This window comes from Ostrea edulis, chromosome 7 (genome assembly GCF_947568905.1).
Source record: "Ostrea edulis chromosome 7, xbOstEdul1.1, whole genome shotgun sequence".
Taxonomy (NCBI): Eukaryota; Metazoa; Mollusca; class Bivalvia; order Ostreida; family Ostreidae; genus Ostrea; species Ostrea edulis.
Window position 1 is genome coordinate 27,383,646 of NC_079170.1, and position 25,563 is coordinate 27,409,208.

The 25,563-nt window shown below is 37.3% G+C and overlaps 6 protein-coding genes across 6 annotated transcripts; 2 read left to right on the forward strand and 4 right to left on the reverse strand.

Annotated features, from left to right (window-relative positions):
• Positions 1-2,369: 2,369 nt before the first annotated feature.
• On the reverse strand, positions 2,370-4,059 carry LOC130047982 (uncharacterized). Its single transcript, XM_056143826.1, has 4 exons — positions 3,675-4,059; positions 3,466-3,522; positions 2,924-3,070; positions 2,370-2,718 (listed from the first exon to the last, which is right to left on the reverse strand). The coding sequence occupies exons 1-4, from the start codon at positions 3,722-3,724 to the stop codon at positions 2,484-2,486; spliced, it is 489 nt and encodes a 162-aa protein (XP_055999801.1). The 5' UTR covers positions 3,725-4,059; the 3' UTR covers positions 2,370-2,483.
• Positions 4,060-4,630: 571 nt separating this feature from the next.
• On the forward strand, positions 4,631-9,958 carry LOC130047983 (mucin-2-like). Its single transcript, XM_056143827.1, has 8 exons — positions 4,631-6,027; positions 6,547-6,663; positions 6,836-6,952; positions 7,342-7,458; positions 7,631-7,747; positions 8,143-8,259; positions 8,453-8,497; positions 8,647-9,958. The coding sequence occupies exons 1-8, from the start codon at positions 5,592-5,594 to the stop codon at positions 8,985-8,987; spliced, it is 1,407 nt and encodes a 468-aa protein (XP_055999802.1). The 5' UTR covers positions 4,631-5,591; the 3' UTR covers positions 8,988-9,958.
• Positions 9,959-10,160: 202 nt separating this feature from the next.
• Positions 10,161-14,930, forward strand: LOC125646330 (uncharacterized). The gene is made up of 2 exons (XM_048872562.2): positions 10,161-13,119; positions 13,255-14,930. The coding sequence occupies exons 1-2, from the start codon at positions 10,161-10,163 to the stop codon at positions 14,853-14,855; spliced, it is 4,560 nt and encodes a 1,519-aa protein (XP_048728519.2). The 3' UTR covers positions 14,856-14,930.
• Positions 14,931-16,845: 1,915 nt separating this feature from the next.
• LOC130048637 (uncharacterized protein F54H12.2-like) lies at positions 16,846-18,162 on the reverse strand. The gene has a single exon (XM_056145636.1). It carries the CDS (start codon positions 18,160-18,162, stop codon positions 16,846-16,848), a length of 1,317 nt encoding a protein of 438 aa, XP_056001611.1.
• An 87-nt stretch (positions 18,163-18,249) lies between these two features.
• LOC125661429 (uncharacterized) lies at positions 18,250-21,537 on the reverse strand. Its single transcript, XM_048893424.2, has one exon. The coding sequence runs from the start codon at positions 21,535-21,537 to the stop codon at positions 20,467-20,469; it is 1,071 nt and encodes a 356-aa protein (XP_048749381.1). The 3' UTR covers positions 18,250-20,466.
• LOC125647409 (uncharacterized) lies at positions 19,135-20,289 on the reverse strand. Its single transcript, XM_048874087.1, has one exon. The coding sequence runs from the start codon at positions 20,287-20,289 to the stop codon at positions 19,135-19,137; it is 1,155 nt and encodes a 384-aa protein (XP_048730044.1).
• Positions 21,538-25,563: the final 4,026 nt, after the last annotated feature.

The window sequence follows — 25,563 nt, forward strand, 5'->3', positions numbered from 1 at the left end:
CTCAAGGCAAGGTAAAGGACCCCTAGAGCTATCATTCGCCACTTTCAGTTTGGGACTGTAGTGGTACATGTACCACCCAGGGGTTGGGACAGATTTCAAGTCTCTATATCTACTCTAGGAGGGGAGACAGGGACAATCTATCCATTGATTGGAGTAGAGAATACTAAGGGGTACTCGATGCCATGTAAAGAAGAGCTGTGGGATACCCTGAAGTATTGTTTAGCTCACCTGAACTTTGACATTTTTCGTTCCTCGTAATGAAAAAGTGGGTTTTATGACTGCTTTCAGAGCATTAATCTTTGAAGACAAGGCGGGAGGAACCTCAAGGGAAAATAGAGGACCCCTAGGACTACCATTTACCGCTTTCAGTTTGGGACTGCAATGGTACCACCCAGTGGCTCCCGGGTGTCGGGACAGATTTGGAGCCCTTATTTCTACTCTATCAGGGGTGACAGCGACAATGTATCCATTGATTGAGGTAGAGAATACTAAGGGGTACTCGATGCTATGTAAAGAAGAGCTCTGGGATACTAGGAAGTATTATTTAGCTCATCTGAACTATGACATTTTTCGTATCTCGTTGAGAATAATGGGGTTTTATGTGACCACATATCATACGCTGGACCAATGTTGGCCCGATATTACAGAACGTGACCATCTTTCATGTTAACAAACCCTACGTTTGGGTCCATATTTTTATGTTATATTTCCAATCCAAGATCCTTTAAAATAGACCAACATTGGGCCAACATCGCATTCCCAAAACCGACGAACTGACTTTAACATTATGCTGTGTAGTGCCCACGTCGGGCCAATGTTCAATCCAACGCCAACCCCAACCAACGTTGGGCTGATATGTAGCCTTGCTATCTAGGAAGATATCTTATAAAAGTTATAAAATATCTTATAAAGTTTATGAGATATCTTGTAAAAATTCATTTATGAGATATCTTCTAAAATACAACTGCCCCAATTGGGGTAAGTGGACACATTAAGGGGTTAATTAAATTACGTGGACTTCTAATTCAGAATATTTTTTTCATAGTTATACAAACTTAAAGGTCACTCTTATCCCTTTGTAATGTAAAACATTTTTCACATCTTACTTTGAATACATGTAGTTTTAAAAATATGACCTTTGAAGATGAATAAGGGAAAAGTGTCCATTTACCCCATGTAATTGGGGTAAATGGTCGGCACTAAAAGCTAAATAACGTTGTGATCTATTCTGCTTGAAGGGAAAATCTGGGTGAGTGGGTAGATGTAACAACCACAGCGGTTCAACTAACAGACCGTAGTTCAGTGGTAGAGCGCCGGATGGAGGCCTAGATAAAATTCAAGGAGTCACCTTTTTGAATTCCGGATTGGTCGCTTGCAGTTCCTTTTTTCTCATCACACAAATCAAATGTACAAACATACATCATAATTTCCGAAGTTTAATTCAAAATAAAATATTCTAATTGTAAAATTTGAAAGTATCAATTTTAGATTAAAAATTATTAAATTGAAATATTTACAAACTGTTTTCTTTTTGTATTTGAAATTGACGACCACATCGTTTATAAAACCCGAAAATCAATATGTATGTGTACATTTATTGATACTGGTAATGGAAATTGGAATTAATTTCGATGGTAAGATTTCTATATGTATGTATATATGTATGACAATCTTCGACCCCAAAACAGCATCGGGCACCAACTAATACACTTCCTGATCCAGTACAAAATAAATGTAAAACAAGACTTGCTAGTAGTAAGGGGGACAGTACACAGTCAGTATACAGTCAAGATGACGTCATGGGTTTTTCCCCACATAGGTCATTGAGGTCAGGGGTGAGTACACAGTCAAGGGGGAGTATACAGTCAAGGGGGAGTATACAGTCAAAGGGGAGTATACAGTCAAGGGGGAGTATACAGTCAAAGGGGAGTCTACAGTCAGAGGGTGAGTCCACAGTCCAAGGGTGAGTCCACAGTCAAGGGTAGGTGAGGAGGTGATTAGCAACACTTAAAGGATTAATTCACATAGCAACAGTCGAAGGATGATACCATAAATATCTATTGTCAGGGTCACCTTAGTTCATATAGCAACAGTTGAAGGATGATACCATAAATATCTACTATCAGGGTCACCTTAATTCACATAGCAACAGTCAAGGGAGGGATCTAAAAATATCCTTTTTTGTCTGCTATAAAAAGGCCAAGTTTTAAGATTCTATGCACAACCATTACTTGCAATCAAAAGATCCAATTCAATTGAGTAAGTAATATTTTATTATCATATTTACCACAAATTATGAACACATTTATGGATATTTTGAAGACATAAAAAGTAAAATTCCATCTACTTGTACAATAAAAGCTGCCCTCTATAACGTTACTTTTTTTTCTTATTAAATTATGAACTGATTAACAATAAGAAATTGTCAATCAGTATATAAAATATCAAACAAATCTCAATGGATATTTACAGTTTTACACAATTCATAGTATGGTATTGACGTTATTGTTAATGTCAATATCACAAGTTGTGAATTTCACTCTCTTTTTCTTTGGTGTCACGGGAGCCAACTGGTCCTCCAAATAATTAACAATAATGTTCATTTGTTCCAAGTCCTTTGAAACGCGGTCGCTCAAATCTCGGAGTAATTTAAATTGTTCTGCTAACGGCTCCCTCAACCTCTTTTCCAACAAATTATATTTCTCAGGATTTTTTCGTCTACAATAAACAGGATAAAAATGACATGTTGCAATAAAAAAAAAATCAATTCAAGATATTTTATATTAGTTCCTTTTCCCCAGATTAGAGATGATGTTAATATGCATAATATTTAAATTTTATGATATTTAAATTTTTTTTTAAATTTTCTCTAATTCAAACATTATAATAATAAACAAAGTATAAATAAAATGTTTATGTTTACCGGAAAGTAGTAAGGATGGAATTCTCACAGTTTTCGAAACTGTCCAAAGGTTCCTCGTCAATCACGGTTGCTAACCGCCAGTTTGAATCCATGGCCGGCGAGTACATGTAACTGGCTGAGGTGCCGCAGTTGTGCTGGCTCTCAGGTCTAAAGAGATATGGAGAGGATTACTTTCCTTTGTACTTCGATAATTTAGTTTGAACATAAATTTAATTTTACTTCATAAAAAGCAGTTAGTCTTTGGCACCAAATAAAACATTGATGTACATCATTCCAATTCTACGTATATAAAATGTTAAGAAGAAACGAGAAACTTGGAGATTTAATACTTTGAAGAGATAGAGGGAGAAAATACTCGTTATCTGTTTAAAATTTACTAAATATAATAAAAATTGTTAAAAGGAGGGAGAAAATACTCGTTATCTGTTTAAAATTTACTAAATATAATAAAAATTGTTAAAAGGTGTAACATTACACTAAAATGATTGGAAAATTTATGGTTCTAAAATCATTTCAAGTCTAAAATTAATGTTTATATATACCTTTTAAGTAGAATTGTCTCGGTTTGACTTGTACTTTCGGGGGTAGGAGTGGAAGGCCTTTAAAAGAATATATAACACACTTTCTGATTCCAATTAAAACATTAATATTTATAATGTATATTATCTATATAACGTGAAACAAAGCACTACATGAAAGTAGGCATATCAAGCCAAAGAAAGATAACTCTTATAAAAGCTGTTAAACTCACCGCTTTGGCAGGCCTTCCATTTCCAACTCTTCACTCATCTTCAACCACATTTGTTCGAACTCCTCGAATGAATTTGCTGAATTTGTGGAGTCGCTGTCAGGAGAAAAAATAAATACTGTAAATCAGACCCATACTGAATTCAAAAAAATTCCATTTCTAGTTCTTCACCCATCAAGCTTAGAAAAAAAACCTCAAACTATGTAATATATACTGAAAGATACATGTGAAATTCAAATAATTAATATATAGAGCACTAAATATTCACAACTAAGTACTGAAATTTTACGCTCCAACCCGGGGTCGAACCAGCGACCTGGCACCCTCCGCCTAGCAAGACTGTCAACTCAGCACATTAGCCCATTCGGCCAAGATATGACCTCCCATATATATATATATATATATATATATATATATATATATATATATATATATATATATATATTAAGTAAAAAAATATTTTTTAAAAATTGTTCTACTTACAGAATGTCAAGAAACTTTTCTGCCATGATCAGATTTTTTGTCAATGATAATTTCTGTTTGCAAACTCCATTTATATATAATTTCGGGTGGACGTTATGGATGATGATTAGGTCTTTGGAGTTTCTTAACTCTAATTTCGTAACACTATAATTGGTTGGTTGAGTAATGACCGAGAAGTGCCCCTATTGATCGTATTTATCATCTGCACCCCTTTTAGTCACGTTTGAAAAATACCGCCCGGTTGTCCAATACCTGCGCAAACATTGCAGCAGGAAGTGTCCCACTTATTTACGTGGCCTCAATAATTAACTCGGTTAATGATCTCAGCTTACTGATTAATTTTACACAAAATATATATGTATTATGAATGTAGTTATGGAACAACATCAATCATTGTATTTCCGCTGTATATTATATAATCATTAATTCCTACACGAATTACTAACAATTAGTTTACTAACTTTAGGGGGGGGGGGGAACCGAACAATTTCATGGAGACAGGATCAGAATCATGCTCATTTCTATATATGGTTGGGGAAACTGGAGACTCTTGTCTGTCATTATATCATTGTATCAGCTTGAAATGTACATGAGGGCTATTCTCAGCCAGCGCCAGTACTGAGTAGGGAAAATAAACAATCAAAATAATTTGATTATAAAATACATTTATTATATATGATATTTAAAGGGTCACCAACATGCGTAAAAATGGTGGTGTGACTGAATGTGTGAGATTTGTGACACACACTTGTCTCATACAAAAATGTCCTAATGATTTGTTATATAATTTCGGAACCGTCTTTCAAACCAGGGGGGCAGCTCCGGAATTTGAAGCTACGGTTAGAGTGGGCGCCGTCCGGGTTTTATGCAAGGGGTATGATCAGCCCTGGTTGGGGCCCAGGGGACGATTTTTAAAAAATAATTTTTAAACGTTTGTAAATATAAGACCTGCAAAATCACAGCAAAACTCCTGTCATGTAGAAATATATCTTTTTTACTTTTTTTCTTACGAATGGTTGTAAATTAATCAGATTATTAAAAAAAAATCAAGTTCAATAGGACGATTTACTGATGAAGTTGAAAAAGATAACCATGCCCGCTTGTATTGTACTCGTATAATAAACATCAAAGAGTCATTTTAAACGCTACTTTGTAAAACCAATTACTTAAAGTCGAGTGACTGACACATTTGAATAAAAAAAAGAATAATAAGAATAATCAGAGTTTCCATATTTGCAATAACAGTGGCGGATCCAGAGATTTTTTATTCCAATGAATGATATTGTATTTTTTGTTCAACATGTAGGGAGAGGGTGAATTAAGTTTTTATAAACTGTGCCCAATCCCGTTGTAATATTTGATATAAAATAAATTAATGAATTATAAGATAAATCTAATAACTCATTTAGTAAATGAGACAAAGAAAAGATTAATGGGATGTCGAAAAAAATATGGTATGAATTGATGAAAAGTGTAAAGGTTGCGTTGCTGATGGAAATACCCGCGAATCCTCCGTCACATGATCAATTTAGCTCATGCGACTTTTTTATCAAATGGAAAATGGAGGGACGAACTACAGCATGTGTGATATGTGCTGCAATAGTGATGATGACACTTCAAGATTTTTATACTTTTGCTAAAATTATGGATGTTGCGCAGTGTCCAAGATGTCTGAACAAACGTGGAGTTGTAACGTGTAAAACTTACAAGAACAATTGTGTCAGTGTTTTCCTTAATCGTGCCAGAACCCAAATCCGTGAAATTCGCGTCCCTATGTGTACTATCGATATTGTGGTCAACAGAAAGTGGGAGTCCCTTACTGACTTTCCAGTAGTGCGGGACATTAGGGGACATCAATGTGCCAGTGTATTCAGTAAGTAGTACTTAGGGTTTTCATTATTTCAAATTAACGTGTATTTGACCACTTAATATATCATTTTTTGAACGACAAGTCGTTGTTTGTCGTTGTTGTGGTGATTTGCTAGAAGAGGAGGGGGTTTTTAACGAATGATGTATCGTGAGAAAAATAGGACCACGTGATATTTTCATAAACCAATCAAATCACTGCGTCTTTTACTATGGAATGTTTACGTTTGTACAACTTGTGTATTGGTATTTAATTATGTAATTTAGTCTTAACTGATTCTTAGAACGTTTCTGTAAATATCAAGAACAAATTAATAACTCGTGTTTTCAGTTCTAACTGTGACTGGTATCTAAAATAAGTACTCGTATGATCGGGTTCGGGGTACATACAGGGAATGTGAAATCGGAAGTTTGAAACGTTCCCTTTGTTAGAGGGTGTACAGTGAAACTGAAAGTAAACATTTTGTTTTTGTTGTAGATCCCCTAAAAAAAAATAATCACCGCTCCTTTTAAAAATGTATTGCAGATATGCCTACTGAAGAGTCCAAGATGTTGGCCACCACTACAATACCATCCACTTCATCAGCAAATACACAAGGGAGGGCTTGGATTGGGCCAGCGTCATTGAAAAGTACAACTCAAGGTAGGACTGCATTTGTTGAACTAGGTTGACTTGGTAGTTTTACACAATTTAACAAGAGTATAATTCAGAAATATTATTGAAAGATTAAAAAGCAAAGTAGTATTTTTTTCTTACCAGGAAAAAAACCCCCAAAATAGTCACCACCTCTGTGTAAAAAAAAAATGTATTGCAGATATGCCTACTGAAGAGTCCAAGATGTTGGCCATCTTTACAGTGCCATCCACTTCATCAGCAAATACACAAGGGAGGGCTTGGATTGGGCCAGCGTCATTGAAAAGTAAAACTCGAGGTAGGACTGCTTTAACGTTATATATCCCTCAGCAAGGCGGGGTAACTCATACATATATAAGATAATGATGAAATTAAAAAAAAAATGTTTTCTATTATGTTCTGATTGAATGATTATCAATTATCCACCAGAATACATATCTATATCAACTGCGAATCTTGATCAACATATAAATTGATAATGGAAAAGAGCATTTTCAATTTCTGACACCTGAGGGATGGATAACCTTAATTGAACTAGGTTGACTCAGTAGTTTTACACAACAATTTAACAAGAGTATAATTCAGAAATATTATTGAAAGATTAAAAAGCAAAGTAGTATTTTTCTTACCAGGAAAAAAAAACCCAAAATAGTCACCACCTCTGTGTAAAAAAAAAATATATTGCAGATATGCCTACTGAAGAGTCCAAGATGTTGGCCACTTCTACAATACCATCCACTTCATCAGCAAGAACACAAGGGAGGGCTTGGATTAGGCCAGCGTCATTGAAAAGTACAACTCAAGGTAGGACTGCATTTGTTGAACTAGGTTGACTTGGTAGTTTTACACAATTTAACAAGAGTATAATTCAGAAATATTATTGAAAGATTAAAAAGCAAAGTAGTATTTTTTTCTTACCAGGAAAAAAACCCCCAAAATAGTCACCACCTCTGTGTAAAAAAAAAATGTATTGCAGATATGCCTACTGAAGAGTCCAAGATGTTGGTCATCTTTACAGTGCCATCCACTTCATCAGCAAATACACAAGGGAGGGCTTGGATTGGGCCAGCGTCATTGAAAAGTAAAACTCAAGGTAGGACTGCTTTAACGTTATATATCCCTCAGCAAGGCGGGGTAACTCATACATATATAAGATAATGATGAAATTAAAAAAAAAAAATGTTTTCTATTATGTTCTGATTGAATGATTATCAATTATCCACCAGAATACATATCTATATCAACTGCGAATCTTGATCAACATATAAATTGATAATGGAAAAGAGCATTTTCAATTTCTGACACCTGAGGGATGGATAACCTTAATTGAACTAGGTTGACTCAGTAGTTTTACACAACAATTTAACAAGAGTATAATTCAGAAATATTATTGAAAGATTAAAAAGCAAAGTAGTATTTTTCTTACCAGGAAAAAAAACCCCCCAAAATAGTCACCACCTCTGTGTAAAAAAAAAAAATGTATTGCAGATATGCCTACTGAAGAGTCCAAGATGTTGGCCACTTCTACAATACCATCCACTTCATCAGCAAGAACACAAGGGAGGGCTTGGATTGGGCCAGCGTCATTGAAAAGTACAACTCGAGGTAGGACTGCTTTTGTTGAAAAATGTTAATAAATAGATATCATACATGTTAAGCCAATTTCAATTTCTTTTAGAAATGAATTGTAAAGCTTTATTGTTAAATTCTTGTGTAGACATGCAAATTCTTTGTTGAGACTATTACGATTATCACAATTATGATTTTTGGGCTAATGTTTTGTGTTTTTAAATTCCAGGGTTACAATTATCTACCGAAGAATTTGACGTGCCTGGGACCGCAGGTCAGTTTGAAACCCTACTGATGTTAATTATCCATGAGAATGAACTGAACAGATTTTTTTTTTTTGATAATTACTTGTTGTATTTGTATGTTGTGTTTGATGCATTGATGAAAGTGTTAATTGTAATTACTTGTTCTAACTTTTAATAGGTGTTTTTGCCTGGGCAGTTGTCACAACACTTGCCATTATTCTGATTGTGATAAGGCATCTTTTGCTTTCGAAAATAAAATGCTGCTGTAGAAGGCAAGTCAACCATCTTCCTAGAACACCATCACCACCTTCAACACCGTGCACTCGTGAAACTGTAGAGCAGATAAGAATGCATTTATTGCACACACCATCTTCCATTGCTACCACCCCCAGCAGTTTATCGGCGTCAACCCCCAACACAGTAGTTTCAGTAACTCGACCTCTCCTTGGTGATGATGACGATGAACCTATTTCACAACGTACCAGGGCTAAAAGTGTCGCAAAGAGACTTAGCCTGTAATTTCTTTACTAGTTTTTCAAAGGGATGATATTACTACGTTTTGAACTTTTTAATGACTGTGTAGTGTACAAGTTTTGAAAATGATAACAGTAAACAGTTTTATGAATGTGTAATCAGTTTAAAGTTGTGCATTTTTTATGACAGATTTTTTTGGAATTGGAAAAAGCATAAAGTTTGGGACTTTTTGAACTGTTTAAGTTCCATTATTTTTCCTTTTTTTACAAAACAGATTTGTTAATGACAACAATTTGATGACATTTTACTTTTTTTAATGAATGTACATGTAGTACAGAGCAACGGTATTGTTTAAGGACATTGACTCGTTAGTTTTTCCTATGGTTGCTTTTAATGTTTTTGTATTTTTTATTTTTTTTTTTATTTTATGCGACAGTTTGTATTTTACTTGAATACTGATCAAAGGAAAATTTAAAGTCCTGCCTTTATTTGCTGATTATTATAATTTACATATGACAGTGATCATTTGGTTATTTTTGGGATGTGCAATTGATGTAAAATGATGTTTAAGTTGATTTTAACTGATAAATGTGATTTACACTTAACATTGATCATTTGCTTATTATGATTGTGATGTATAAGTTATGACATTAGGGTTAATTGTTGCAGCACATATTTCTATATAATAATATTTAATATCCAATAGTTATAGAGTATTATGCTTAATATTATCTACCTGTGATATAATGCTGTTAATAACAATGCAGGTTTTAAATATTTTTGAACATTTGTTTAGCTAGAAATTCTTTTGGTTAGCAACTGGGTTTAAAGAATAAGTTTGCACAGTTTGATATTAAGCATGTTAATGTCTATTTATAGATATTTTTGTCAATAAGCCAGTATATTTCTTAACATTGTTTTTACCTAATGTCATTTCTTTGAAAATTTGTTAAGTATTAGGAAATACTTAAAATTTTTGTTACAGGATTTTTGTTAATAAAAAAGTATTCTTTCTATATTGCCTTCTATATTTTATTAATGTACCCAAGTTCGAAATGGATATTCCGATAATTGTGACATTACGCTGCTGTCTGTAAAAATAATGTTTTACTGGTTTTTCAATTTCATTTAACAAATAACTAGCCATGTTTATTAATATACCTTTTGTCCTTTGACATGGATATAAATTTATATATATATTTTTTTTGTAATTAAGAGATGGCAGACAGCGGTTTATTAAAAGAAATCCTGGACTCCTTGAATGACCCAGACACCGTGCAGTTGTTTGCTACAGTTAATGGTCTTACTGGTGATGCCGAGGTCGAGAACAGATTAAGGGAGCTCCAGTGGGAAAAGCACATCGATGACTTATGGCAGGAGGTTCTTTCCGAGATGGAATCCCCAACTAAAAAAATTAGACCATCCCAAGAGGATGGCGATCAACCCTCTACGAGTGGGCAGTCGGGGGGTGGGGGGAGTTCCGAGGACCCATTAGAAAAACCCTATTTCATTTGGAAGAGAGACACTCGAACATTTAAGAAAAACTTGGCCCGCGACACCACGTTTAAGGTCAAATTTAACGAGCAGTGGAAGGGGGATAAATTGTTAGATATACATAACAAGTTGCACGATATGTTCGACGACCTGTTGTCAGAGGCCCGGGGTCACGATGCGGATCTGGGAAGGGTGGTCATCAGTCATTCGAGTTTAAACAATCCGATCGTCGTGCCGCTACAATCCTGGGAAAATCTGAATGCAGATGTCGTCCTGTCCGAGATCACCAAAGTACTTAATTCGAACGAAAGCTTGTCCGTGGACGAAAATCTGTTGATCACCATAGGGTCCATCGATTTGCCCAAAGGGGGAGGTAACCCTAGAAAATTACCCATCACGTCTCTCTTTGGTCCTAAAAATAGCGTAGAAAGAAAGAGATCGCTTTTTCACGTACAAAATGATAACAACGTATGTATGGCCATTTCCATTGGTCTCTGTTACCTGAAAACGTGTGAAAAAGTAGATGCTGTTACGTGGACAAATTTAGTGGGGAAAGATGCCGGAACAATGTTCGACCATATCATCAAGCACCGTACTGTTACTCGATCCTATTACAACAATATCTTGAAAACCTCGAGAAAAAAAATGCAAACGGAGTTGGCGATGTGGCTGTGTGAAAGAGCCGGAGTTCCTACTGACAGATATTTAGGTTTGAACGACATCGAACCATTCGAAACCTTACTTGGTGTCTGTATCAACGTTGTGTCCTCAAGAGTAGGGAATAAATTTGTCAGGGTGACGGAGGACGAGGACAAGCCACGTCTGTATTTATATCACGTGGACACAGAAACTGAAAAACACTGGCACGGGATTGCCAGCATACAAGGCTTTTTTAAGGCATCGTATTTTTGCCATACTTGTTTAAAACCGTATAATGATAAATCCAAACACACGTGTACCACCTCGTGTGAGGTTTGCTTACATGACCACTGTCCAGAAACAAATGTCCAAATAGGTTGTCGAACCTGTGGACGGGTCTGTCGTTCCGTGGCGTGTTTTAAACGTCATAAAAAACAAAGAGTCGTCAAGAAAGAGAGTTATCCTCCTCCTTGCGAACTGTTTCACCAATGTAAAAAATGTAGGGTCATTCTACATTGCTGTAAACGCTCTCCCGACTTGCACGTTTGTCAAGAATGGCAGTGCCCTAACTGTCTAGAATATCAAATAGGAGAACATCATTGTTATCAAAAACCGTGTGGATGTGATTTAGAAAAAAGAGACAAAAAATTTATTTTCTACGATTTTGAGACGCGTCAAGAGGACATCTTTCATTGCGAGCAAGGGTATCGACCGTCTTGCATCAGATGCGACCAATGTGTCAAAAAAGAACGCCAGTGTGTAGACTGTAGACTCTGTCAGAACTGTCGTGATCCGTCCTGTGGTCTACAACAACACAAAGTCAACTTTGCCGTGCTGCAGACCACCTGTCACATATGTGAGAAAAGGGAACTGGTGGAGGGCGCCTCCTGTAATTACTGCGGAACACGGTGTGAGCAATGCTCCCGAACCCATAAAGGTGAATATGTGAACCCCCCTTGTCCCGACACTTGTGGAAAAAGGGAAGTGGTGTTTTCTGGCGACAACGCCGCCGAGCAGTTCTGTGCTTTCGTCACCAGTGAACATTGTAAAAATTCGATCTTGATTGCCCACAATGCCAAAAGTTTCGACTTGTATCCGGTTTTAGAAGTGCTCATAGACCGTCACTCTATTCGACCTAGCAAGATCATTTACAACGGTTCTAAAATCATGTACATGCACATTGCGCACAAATTAAATTTGACTTTTGTGGATTCCCTCAATTTCCTGCCCATGAAGCTTGCCAAAATACCAGATGCCTTCGGTCTACAGGAACTCTGTAAGGGATACTTTCCCCATTTATTTAATACTAAAGCCAATCAAAACTACGTGGGGCCGTATCCAAAGTTGAAGTACTACGGATACGATTTCATGTCGGCCGGGGAGCGGAAAAAGCTTGCCGAATGGCATGCAACGAAACGAGACGAAACCTTTAACTTTCGAGAAGAAATGTTGCAATATTGTCGCTCGGACGTTGATATATTGAGGCGGGGGTGTCTAGAATTTAGAAACTTGGTGATCAAGGTGACAACTCTAACAGAGGAAACGGTTCAAGCAAACGGAATCATCAAGAAAACGAGCTCGGGTGGAGTCGACCCCTTTGATTTTGTCACCATTGCAAGTGTCTGCATGGGGATATTCAAGTCGCTCTTTTTGAAGGGAAAAAGTAAAATAGAAATCACCAAAGATGGTGAATCGGATTTGTACGACATTCGTCATCATAAGAGTTTAGAGGGGGTCCATCTCGGTGATTCTTGGACGTCTCTCGTCGATTTAAGAAAGGACGACAATGTACAGATAGGAAAACGACATTTCAAAAGTCCCGTGGCAGTAGTACCATCTCAAGGATACACGAAGCGCGACAATTACAGCAAAATTTCCATCCAGTGGCTGGAGTGGTTGATGGAAAAAAGTCGTCAGCGGGGTAACCCCATTGTCATTTCCCACGCTCTCAACGGTGGTGAATTCCAAGTGCCAGGGACCAATTACAGATGTGACGGGTTTGTCAAGATTCCTGGCGGAAACGGAACCATTTATGAATTCTATGGTAAGAGCTTATTATTTTAACCTTTGCCCCCCCCGTTTTCCCCCTAAACTGGAGGGGGGGGGGGGGCGGCGGCGGCGGCGTACCTGGACTTAATTACGAATGTATTGAGGATTGATATTGTTCATTTTGGTACAGGTTGTGTATTCCACGGTTGTCCCAACTGTTTCCCAGACGATAGGAATACCATCAAACACCCGTCTACCAATCAGACCATCAAAGAATTGTACGACATGACCAAACACAGAGAAAAGGAATTGAAAAATCTGGGATACAAATTGGTCATTGTGTGGGAGCATCAATTTAAATTTCAATTGGAGAAGAATGTAGCTTTGCAACAATTCGTGTCCACCCTAGATCTCCAAGACAGACTCGACCCACGTGACAGTTTTTTCGGTGGTCGCACCAATGCCATCAAACTGCATTATAAAGCTGCAGAAGACGAAACAATCCAATATTTCGATTTTACCAGTCTCTATCCCTGGACCAACAAGTATTGTCGGTATCCCGTCGGCCATCCGACCATCATAACGGACGATTTTCAGGACTTGTCGCAATATTTTGGACTGGCTAAAATAAAAATTCTCCCCCCTAGAAAACTTTATCATCCCGTACTTCCATACAATTCGAATGGAAAATTGAAGTTCCCACTTTGTAAAACGTGTGCAGACAGTGAAAATCAAAATGAATGTACATGCTCTGTTGAAGAGAGATCCATCACGGGCACGTGGTGTACTCCTGAAATTCAAATGGCAACGTCAAAAGGGTACGAAATCTTGAAAATCTATGAAGTTTATCATTTTGCCGAGTCTTCCAAATACGATGTCGAGTCGTGTGAGGGGGGATTATTCGCTCAGTATGTGAACATGTTTTTAAAAATAAAACAGGAGGCTTCCGGATTTCCGGCCGAATGCGACACGGAAGAGACCAAAAGAAAATACATTAGGGAATACAAAGAAAACGAAGGTATCCAATTAGAGTATGAAAAAATTAAAAAAAATCCCGGTTTGCGATGTTTAGCGAAACTTTGTCTGAATAGCTTTTGGGGGAAATTTGGTCAGAGGTTGGGCATGCAACAATCCGTGTTCATTCACGAATCGGAAGCCGAAAATTTTTTTCAAATGCTCTCAGATCCTACAAAAGTACCACACAACTTTCACATTGTTTCGAGAGACATTCTTCAATTAGAATGGAGTAACAACCCCCTATTCGCGTCATTCGACAATAAAACTAATATATTCTTGGCCTCTTTTACCACCATGTGGGCTCGACTGAAATTGTATGGCGTTCTCGACAAATTAAACGAGAACGTCTTGTATTTCGATACAGACAGTGTCATCTTCAAGACAAAAAAGTCGGACAACTTGAATTATCTCCCCATAGGTAATCACCTGGGAGAATTGACTAATGAAATCTCTCCACAAGACGGGTACATTGTCGAATTCGTTTCTGGGGGTCCTAAAAACTACGCTTACCGCACACTGTCGGGAAAAGAAGAATGCAAAGTTAGAGGGTTTACACTTAACTGGGCCAACTCGAAACTTATCAATTTCCAGGCTATCAAGTCGATAATCTGTACCTCACACGACCGACAAATTGAAATTGTCAACCCTTGTAAAATATCGAGAGACAGCAGAAAGCGAAAATTGTTAAATAGGGTTGAAACTAAAAATTATAAGATGGTTTACACTAAAAGGAGAATTCTTCCTAATTTAGACACGTTGCCATTTGGATTTTGATTATAAAACGAAATATTTTGACGTTTTTGTTTTTTTTATTGAATGATAAATACACAAATAAAATGATAAAAGACATTATTCGTTGTTATTACACTGTCAATATGTGAGCCAGGGTACGTTTTTCTTCTTCCGCCGAACATTGGAAATTCCAGGAGGTTTCCCAACCTTCATCTTCTTAGCGACGTAACCTGTTCCAGTTTGTAACAAATTAGTTTTATCCACTAAGTCACTGGCAGTTTGTTCTTGACCTTCTGAGGATTGCTTCGAAGTTCGGTCGACTTCTCGGGATGACGTATCAGCAGGTTCTAATTTTTGAAGTAAACGTTCATATTTCAGTTTCGGTACAAGTATCATTTCCTTTGCCATTTTCCTTTGAAATGTTGAACAATGGGTTTAAGTAGAAGCGGCACTAAAGGAATGTTTTTCAATAGTATGCGACGTTTCTCTCGGTTGCTGACTTCTCTGGACCCCAAGGATCGAATGCATGATTCATAAGGTTTCAGTTGGTTTATATACTTTTTAGTCAGAGGATAAGTTCCGGTGTAAATGTTAAGTGCTATTTCACTGAGCACATCGTACTGTTCACTGTTCAAGGCTTTAACGATTACTTTTTGCTGGGCATTGTCTGCACAGACAAGAAACTTTAAAAAAGCCTCGTGTTTCTTCACCGTTTGCTTCATCTTTGAATAATGAGGCGAACACATCAAATCATACTTATTTATAGAGGTTGGTAAATAATCATCTCTTCTCCCGGAAGAATGCGTGTTCTTAACTGATACTCTCTGTTCTGTGTAGGTTCCAGGCAAACATGTAAGTAACCGAAATTGGGTCGAGTCGCAGATTCATAGGCTGCTTTGAAAAAAGGAACTTGTCCTGGTAAGATCTGAGATCCAAAGGTGATGATCTGTCGGGAATCGCGGTAATTCTTAAACAAAATGACATTAAGACAATTCAGTGAAATGGTCCTGGCGTATTTTCCCGGCGGGTATAAGTTCTGAGACAACATCACGGTGGTCACGTTTCTATGATGAGATGTCACCGTGAATAGATGCACACAATCTTGTGATTGCGCAACTTGTAACATGAGATCATCCAGTACCACTATAGTGTGACTGACACCCTCTGTGTACTGCTCTATGTCTTCTTTTGAAGGCATTCCTTGATGTAATGAAAGGTTTGGTATCGTCTGCTTCATTTCCTCAAACATGGGTTGATGTTCAGAATAAGCATAAATTGTTCTATCAACAGGCATAGAGAACATGCCATTGGCGTTTTGTAAAAGTGTTTTAGTAAAATGCGTTTTACCGCTTTGTGTACTTCCACATATCAGAATAGTGGAAGGTGCCGAAAACGGAAGCAAGGAACGAGTGTTCCACCAATCGTTTATGTTCTCTGTTGCCATGTTCCTCGGTAGCCAGGCTTCCTCATACTGAAGTCCAGCGTAATGCTACGCGCACATATATATATATTAACAAACTTATTCAATGACAGTATAAAAATAACTTCTCTATCTATGTTTCATGATTAATTTTAATGACAGAATAATCATACATAAAACGTTTCACAAAATCATCATTGGATTGAATGTCTTTAGAAAATAAAGCATACACATCATTTATCGAGTTTTTGAAACACAATCTTGCAATTAAAAATACTAATACATAAAGTCCACACAAATCGGAATTACGAGGCTGTAGTCGTATAGACTTGAAATTACATTGTACACTGCTCATCCTCAAAAAGTTTTGAATGTCTTGATTGTAATGAGTTGGTGATTTCCCAAGGCTGTCGAAAAACTCTGCTTGGGATGGACTTCGCACGATTATTGCCACCCAATGTTCTCCAGGCATTGGTAAAGGTTGTGTATTGACGATGAAGGCACTCGGATACCTTGTAACGATTTGGGGTAATGTGTTACTAGCAAATACACCTTTCACATAGCATCTTAAGCAGGGGTCCGTTTTCACCATATTTAGCAGCTGTGTCGAATTCATGGTTGAATGTAGTTGATATCACGTGATTTGTCGACTTCCAGTAGAGATGAAAAGGTAGCAAATACAATTGCGTTAGCAGCTTTAGTTGTTGCTTGTTTAAATTTCAGTTCCAGTCTGGTGTTTCCCCGACGAATCAGATTTAAATACTCTTCTCCAAATCCACAGGAATCAATAGTGAAAACAAACAGCGAATATCCACTTCCAAAATTATCACGAGTGATGATCAGTCCGGCATCATTGTTCCATTTTCCCGAGGCTTCAAACAAACGAGCGTAAGCTGCTGAATACAGTCCCGCTGAGAAGTCTGTTTTGAGCGGTCTACCGGGTACACTTTCTCCGTTAACGTATATTCCGACGTCTGTTAACCCCATATGCTCAAAGTTAAAGGGGTTAGCGGTGTAGTCCCCATTGACGGCTTTCTGGTCCACCAAGGCCACCACGATGCGATCGGGTACCGCTTGAGGAAAAATGTTGTCCCAGTAAAACTCTGTGGATCCTTTAGGAATAGTATTCATTTTCAATTCATTTCGCATGATAGTATACTTCACGGGGGTTGCTTCTATCTGTTTACTATGATTCAGTAGAACGCCAGGGTCTACTCGCACTTTGGCTACTTTGTACACAACGTCCAGTAACTCTAATTTGAAAGCTGGTGAAGATTCAGCCGACATAATGACAAACGGGGCACTGGATCTAAAGAGTTTGATGTAAATGTCTACCCCGTTTATCAAATATTTATCTATATCAAAGACATCTTCCATCAGGTTTCCTTCCAACTCAAAGACTGCACTTTGCTGAGTGTATCCATACCGCACGACCAGTCCAGCATTCCCCCCATTGTATGCATTGGCGTCACTCAGGTTTCCCTCTTCTTTAAAAAACAGCTCGGATTGTTTCTGTGAACTAAGTTCGTCTCTCCCGCTGAATAAAATTGTCTTGAAATAGGCCTTCCACGGATAGTTGTTTGTGTTGAAAGAAACTAATTTGTTGTTCAAGTAGACATCCATCTGGGAAAACATACTTTGAAGTGGTAAATTTACAATGCCCGTTTTTTCATTTTCTGCCAGCGCCGTTCCATCTGCTTTCAAAATTCGGGCTTTCACATACAATTTACTCCTTTTTAAATCAATGTATTCTGCCCCCGAACCAGATACTACGATTTCGATTGGTGTATCGGATACTCCTATGCTAGAAATCGGTCTTGCTTCTGTAAAGTACACTTTTTCGACCGCTACCTGATTTGTTGGAGACGCAAAAAGAGACAGTTCCATAGGTTGAGCTATGTCTTTATTATCACTGCTTAAAAAGGCCATTTCTACTGTTTAAAGATACTCCTGTAACTGTCAATCTTAAACTCTTTCTTCTTTCTCGATTGTGTTTTCTTGCCTGGTGCTCCTCGCTTTTTCTTAATTGTCTTCTGTGTCGTTTTTCCTGACTTTTTTCGTTGTTTTGCAGGCTTAGACGACTTCTTCCTTTGAGATGTTGTTCGTTTCGATTTCTTGGAAGGAATGACAGACGATTGAGAACGTGGCCTTTTTATACTCCCCTGCACCTTGACGAATGGAACACCCTCTTTGACATCCTTGGCATGTTCGATCTTAGCTCTTTCCTCCACCGCAGTCACTGGGGTCATTTGAGTGCTGGTTTGTTGTACTGATTCTAATTGTGAGTGAGGTCTCAATGGAATGACATAAGACTTATAACTTTTCACACCTCTTCCAATTTGTTTAGGCTTGTATCTATAAGGGTTGAACTTTTTCTCTGCCATGTTCTTGTAAAAGATTTCCCACATTCTGGGATCACTGACGTAAGTTTGGCTATTCATCTTCACAGAACGTAAGGAAACTTCTTGAAATGAAGTGTTACGGTCACCGGTCCGTCTAAGAATGACACTAAGTTTCCTTCTCTGTCTGTTATATATATGCCAATCTGCTGCAATTGGCCGATTTTTACTGGAATGTAATACGGTAGTGGGTAAGTGATATTTTCTGGTTTCTTCCCCAGGTATATGCGTCTTAGGAGAGGTGCTTCTTTTCCACCAATAAGAGTTTCTTCACAAATATCACAACACACAAACAACTCAGATTCTTTTTTGGATGTAATCCAGCTTTCTGAGGAAAATTCTGTCAGGGCAACAGTCCAATATCCGTCGAATTGAATCTGTTTATTCAATTGAACTCGATAACAATTTGGTTTATTGTCAAAATAATCAGAACTGTCCGTAGACGTCAACACCATCCGAACGCTCATTTTGAATGAACACATCTTGTAGAAATTAGTGACTTTTATTGCTTTTCCAGAGAGCTTTCTGGAATCCAAGAATTGAATTTCTTAGGCCATCCTTCCCATTTTACAAATACTTCTTTGGTTTTTCCACGACGCCTCCTTTTAAGAATTTTTTCAACTCTATAGGCAACATCTTCAGACTTGACAACTTTTTGAAGCTCAGATTGGTAGAAGGTGCCTTCTATAGGATCGTCTGCCAAATCTTGTACTTTGTATACAGGTATTTGACCCCTTTTGTATCTTTTAACGACTTTGAAAAATTCTTCTGTCCATTTCTGTTGATAGTCTCTTTGAAAAGGGTGTTTAAGCTGTGATATCCTGACATTATCTCCAACTTTTAACTTGAAAAATGGTTTTACTCTTTTTTTCATTGTTTTCTTGGATGTATGCTGGTTACCATTCTTTTTTCTCAGATCCGATTTTGGTTTTGTTCCCGCAAGATAAGCATCGAGTCTTATTTCATCAGCATTTCCCTGGTTGACAGTAAGGGGAGCATTGCCACCCAAAGATCTGTGAGGTCTGTTGTTGTAACTTTTCACCAAGTCTTGCAACACATTCACAAATCGGTAAGTTTTGTTTTTCATGAAATAGCGATACATAAGGTTCTTCATGGTACGAATCACTCTCTCCGCATAATTTGCTTTGGTTTCATTTTGTGTGTATATCACGTTAATTCCTTCTTTTTTCAGAAACGTCTTTACCCAACGATTTTTGAATTCGCTACCTTTGTCTGTTCTAAGGGTGTGTGGTTTTCGTCCAGTTTGAAAAACTGATTTTAAACCATCGATGATGTTTTGATGATGTTTATTTGTCAAGGGGACTATAAATAAATATCGACTAAATATGTCAATTAAAACCAATAAGAATTTGTAACCGTCGTTGTGAGATGCAATATTACTGACGTCGGCTAAGTCACCATCCCACATAGAGTCGATTGTGTTCACTATTACTTTAGAGCGCGGAAACGTCTTACGAATAGGCTTATAAAGACTATATGAGTCTTCGTTGTTTAAAAATTGTCTTATTCTCCTTCTGCCAATCTTGTATTTGCCTTCCTGTTTAACGGCTTGATACAATTTTTCGGGACCAGCAAATGCTCCCGGTTTACCGGGAGTGTAGTAGAGATCCTTCAAGTAATCCGTGTAGTTTGACATACTGCGTTCCAATGATGATCCATCTTTGATTATCACCTTTTATATTCAAGTAACAAACCAATTAAGACAGGCAACTAATTACTATTCATTTTTATTAGATTTCGAATGAAAAACAAACATGTGTATATATAATTATTCTCATCATTAATTTTGAATTCAGTGTTCATGGTCATTAGGTCAATCAAGATCACTCTCAATCGATTTCACGTCCTGTAAATCTCCCACATTGCATTCCTTGGACATATTGTCTTGGGCATCGTAACCGAACGGGGTACATTCGGGACAGTCTAACATTCCAAGTTGATTTTGATGAGATTCGCTGAACATACAGAGTTCGGTGTCTTTGAGCTCTGGAACAGATTCATGCATTTCTTCAAGGGCATCTCTAAGTCTGGCTAGTTTGTTTCCGTTCAAAGTGACACCCTTCTTTGTCGGTATGGGTTCTGGGGCATCGTCGGGCTTCCAAAAGTGTCTTATATCCACTGTAGGGTAGCCGGGTGACAATGAGACGAACACGCCTCCGCCAATATGCCACTGCACTTCTCCATTCTCCTTTCCAATGTTGTCTATGTAGTCTTGGATATCTGGAAGAAGGGATTCAAATTTTAACCAACGAGCCAAAGGAAAGGTGACTCCTTTCTTTGTGGCAATGAGACGACCATGGGATTCTGCGAGATGGCGAATGTGAACGTAAACCGTTCCCTTGTAAGGCATGACGGTGAGGAACAGGTCATTAAAGTCATCCAGACTTATCCTACATCTTGGCTCCTGAGACTGAGGGTGTGTAGCTTTCTTTGATTGGTTTCCGGAATCTCCTCTTTCTTTGGTAGGAATGACTAAAGATCTTGCCATAGCTAATTTCTTTTCGTATTCAGACTTCGTATCATCGTCATTATTCATCAAGAGTCTCGATAAATCAGCTTGATTGGCTTTCATTAAGGCCATTCGGAATCCCACAAAAGCCCTCGATCCTCGACGTAAAATGATACTAATCAGTTTTCTGCTTTGGTCGTAACTGGTTTTCTCGGCTTCTATGCGTTGCCTCATTTCGTCGGTAATTATGTTTGAAGCATACAAATGTTCCGCGACTCGAATTGCCATCATCTTCTTCACCAATATAGTGTAGTTTGCCTTAATAAGGTTTTGATGTTTATCCTCCATCTCTGTCCACATCAAAACTCTCACAATAAAAAAAATGAAGTTAACCCGTATCCTCTCTGAGACTTGTTCAGGACTGGTGAAAATCATTCAAATCGATCAAATTTATACATCATTTAATCACGTGGTTCGTGACTGTAGACTCCGCCTTGACTGTAGACTCCCCTCTGACTGTAGACTCCCCTTTGGCTATATACTCCCCTTTGGCTATATACTCCCCCATGACATCAGTGACTGTAGACTACCCTCTGACTGTAGACTACCCTCTGACTGTATACTACCCCACGACGTCAGTGACTGTAGACTTCAATTTGACTGTAGAAAACACTGGCTGTAGATTTTGACATTACAGATCTTTAACATTATGGGTTTCCAAGTTTTGTGTATGAAATTGAGTACGCATTATTTGTACATTTTTCTCCAGTATAGGATTTAAAACTTTTGATGCATGATGTATTCTTCTTTGAAAACGATATCTGTCCAAAGCCATGGTCATCCATTCCCCCTTTCGATCTTCATAGGGAATATAGATAATCGTTTTCTTGTCTGAAAATGTCACAGTCTTGCCCATAGTTTCAAGCTTTGACAATTCAACATTTTATTCATGCATCACTTTATATACGATTCTGTGCTTTTAAAATAGATTCATCCATATGATCGACAGATGTTTTAAGGTACTGCCACTGTGTTTTACTCAAGGTAATTCCTTTGTTCCCCGGTTTTCCAGCATGAAATCGTCGTATGTCAATCTGTATGGTGTCGTTGATGCATATCATGGCATATACTTCGTTCGAGAGTGGGTACCGATCCACGTATGAACATGTTTTAATAACATCTTTTTCCAAAGTAGGGCGTAAAACACAGTCTACCTGATTAGGTTTTTTCTTCTCGTGTAAAACACTGACAGCGATGCACAAAGAAATAATAAGAACAACTGCAAAAAAGCTAGGTACTACAATCCCGATTTTTTTCTTCAACTTCTCTTTTAACATCCCTTTGCAATCATTTCCACAATCACTTGTTAGAAGTTCCATCATTACCACTTGTTCAGCCATCTTTGATCAAAATGATTTTGCTAAACCACCGTATTCCCATTTATATATATACATAACGTATGACCTCTGTGGGCGGGGTTTTCAATACCCTATGATGTCATCTTGAACTGTAAAAATCCGATTCTCTCAAGGTCTGTGGAAAGTATTTTTTCGGCATAATTCTACGTTTCAATATGTATTCTTCAGATCCCCAGCTGTCTGCAATGTCATAACCATTTCTCATTTTTTCCTTAAAATCAACAATGCAATCTTCTTTTCTGTCAAACCATTGACTTTCTTGTAAAGTCCATTTCTTTTCATTTTTTCTTAAAGCACTCCAGGCCAAAATTTTCCATTTGTACTGCTTTTCCTGAGTTGCCATCGTTATGCCAACGCAACTGAGATTTACAGGGTATTTATTCATATTTTTAAAAAAGACTCCCTTATGACGTAAGTGAGACTACCTCTTGACTGTAGACTTCCCCTTGACTGTATACTCCCCTTTGACTGTGGACTCCCCCTCTGACTGTATACTCCCCTTTGACTGTATACTCCCCCTTGACTGTATACTCCCCCTTGACTGTATACTCCCCCTTGACTGTATACTCCCCCTTGACTGTGTACTCACCCCTGACCTCAATGACCTATGTGGGGAAAAACCCATGACGTCATCTTGACTGTATACTGACTGTGTACTGTCCCCCTTACTACTCTTGCTTCCGTTTCTTCTGTGCAGCTCTCTTAACCTTAACGTTCTGAGAATTCAAGTGTTGACAAATCGGATACAGAGAATTATGTCAGATATCAGAGATATAAATGTTTGAGAGTGTAGATTAGGCATCTAGCCACGCTCGCCTAGCGGTCAATGTCTACGTAGTTAAAAAAAAAAAAAGCTTTTTAAAAACATCGATATTCAACCTTCTCAACTTCCGGGACATTTTTCAAACAATGAAGTATCTCTTAATTCATGTTTTCCATATTAAAAGAGTGTACTTTTGCTGGCTTGCAATACTAACAATGTCATACTAACAGTCGTTTTGTATGGAGTTAATTAAAGTTACCATTATATTATTTATTTTTAGGTTTCAGTATGTGTCTACATTGTTTCCTTTAAAAAAAAAAACCAAGTTCTATATATATATATATATATATATATATATATATATATATGCATAAAATAAGTTCTATATACTTACTGAATTAGATTCGTTCCAATAGGTACCCTTTAGAGCATGCATTGCACTGAAATATCACGTGACCTTGTACTTCGGGACAAAGCCTTTGTGTACAACGTATTCTATCATTTAAAAATAATATAATACATGTAACGTTTAAAGTCAAAAATAAATAACTGATAAAACGTGTCAAAAATTTCTAATTTATTTCACGATAAATCCATTTTTAAATATTATGTTATTTTATTGCCATATCGAAATGTTTGATTAGAAACAACATTTTCTTGAAATTTTTATTTGTTTTTAAAATACAATTCTAAATTCTTTACACTCCGAAAATCATGGACAACTTTCACATATTTTTTTTGTTCTACGTATTGTGTGCTAATCTTTTTTAGATAAAAGAAATGAAAAGTCATGGTGTGAAGTCAACAAGATTTACTAAAGAAAAGGCGGTAGGAGATTGAGTTAGAGAAAGTCTCCACTTCCGTATAAGTGATGGTTTGACTGACTGACTGATTCAGTTCAGCATTGGTTAACAGTTAACTTTTATTTTCTCTGCTATATAACTAAAGAAGGAAAATATATCTGTTGATATCTAAATCTACGCACTATATACCAGTGCAGATACATGTACATCACCAGATATCCAACATATATATGTATATATCGTACATATACACATACATGTAAACGTCACCAGATATATACCGTAGATGTACCTCTAAACGTCACCAGATATATACCCTACATGTACCTCTAAACGTCACAAGATATATACCGTAAATGTACATCTAAACGTCACTAGATATATACCGAACATGTACATGTAAACGTCACTAGATATATACCGTACATGTACATGTAAACGTCACTAGATATATACCGAACATGTACATGTAAACGTCACAAGATATATACCGCACATGTACATGTAAACGTCACAAGATATATACGTACATGTACATGTAAACGTCACAAGATATATACGTACATGTATATGTAAACGTCACAAGATATATACATACATGTACATGTAAAAGTCACAAGATATATACCGTACATGTATATGTAAACGTCACAAGATATATACGTACATGTACATGTAAAAGTCACAAGATATATACCGTACATGTAAACGTCACTAGATATATACCGTACATGTACAGGTAAACGTCACTAGATATATACCGTACATGTACATGTAAACGTCACTAGATATATACCGAACATGTACATGTAAACGTCACAAGATATATACCGCACATGTACATGTAAACGTCACAAGATATATACGTACATGTACATGTAAACGTCACAAGATATATACGTACATGTATATGTAAACGTCACAAGATATATACATACATGTACATGTAAAAGTCACAAGATATATACCGTACATGTATATGTAAACGTCACAAGATATATACGTACATGTACATGTAAAAGTCACAAGATATATACCGTACATGTAAACGTCACTAGATATATACCGTACATGTACATGTAAACGTCACTAGATATATACCGTACATGTATCTGTAAACGTCACCAGATATATACCGTACATGTACCTGTAGATGAAATGCTATGCACGATTCTCAAGGTTGTAGTAGTGAGGGTTCTTTATCGTGCCAACACCTGTGTATAGTGACACGGGGCATTCGTTACTGATAACATCCAAAAGACCCGTCACTCTCACTTCTTGGGCCAGGTCCATGACAGCGATTAGATTTGAAGCGATGCCGGGATAGGAAGTCCAACTCGGACCTCCTGAGTGCGACACATGTGCCTTCCTTAAAGCTGACATGAATTAATAAATATAGTATAATTCTATATGTCCGCCATATTTCTTTGCTAATCCGCCATATTAGTTGGATATTCTATTGTTATATGTATCAGGG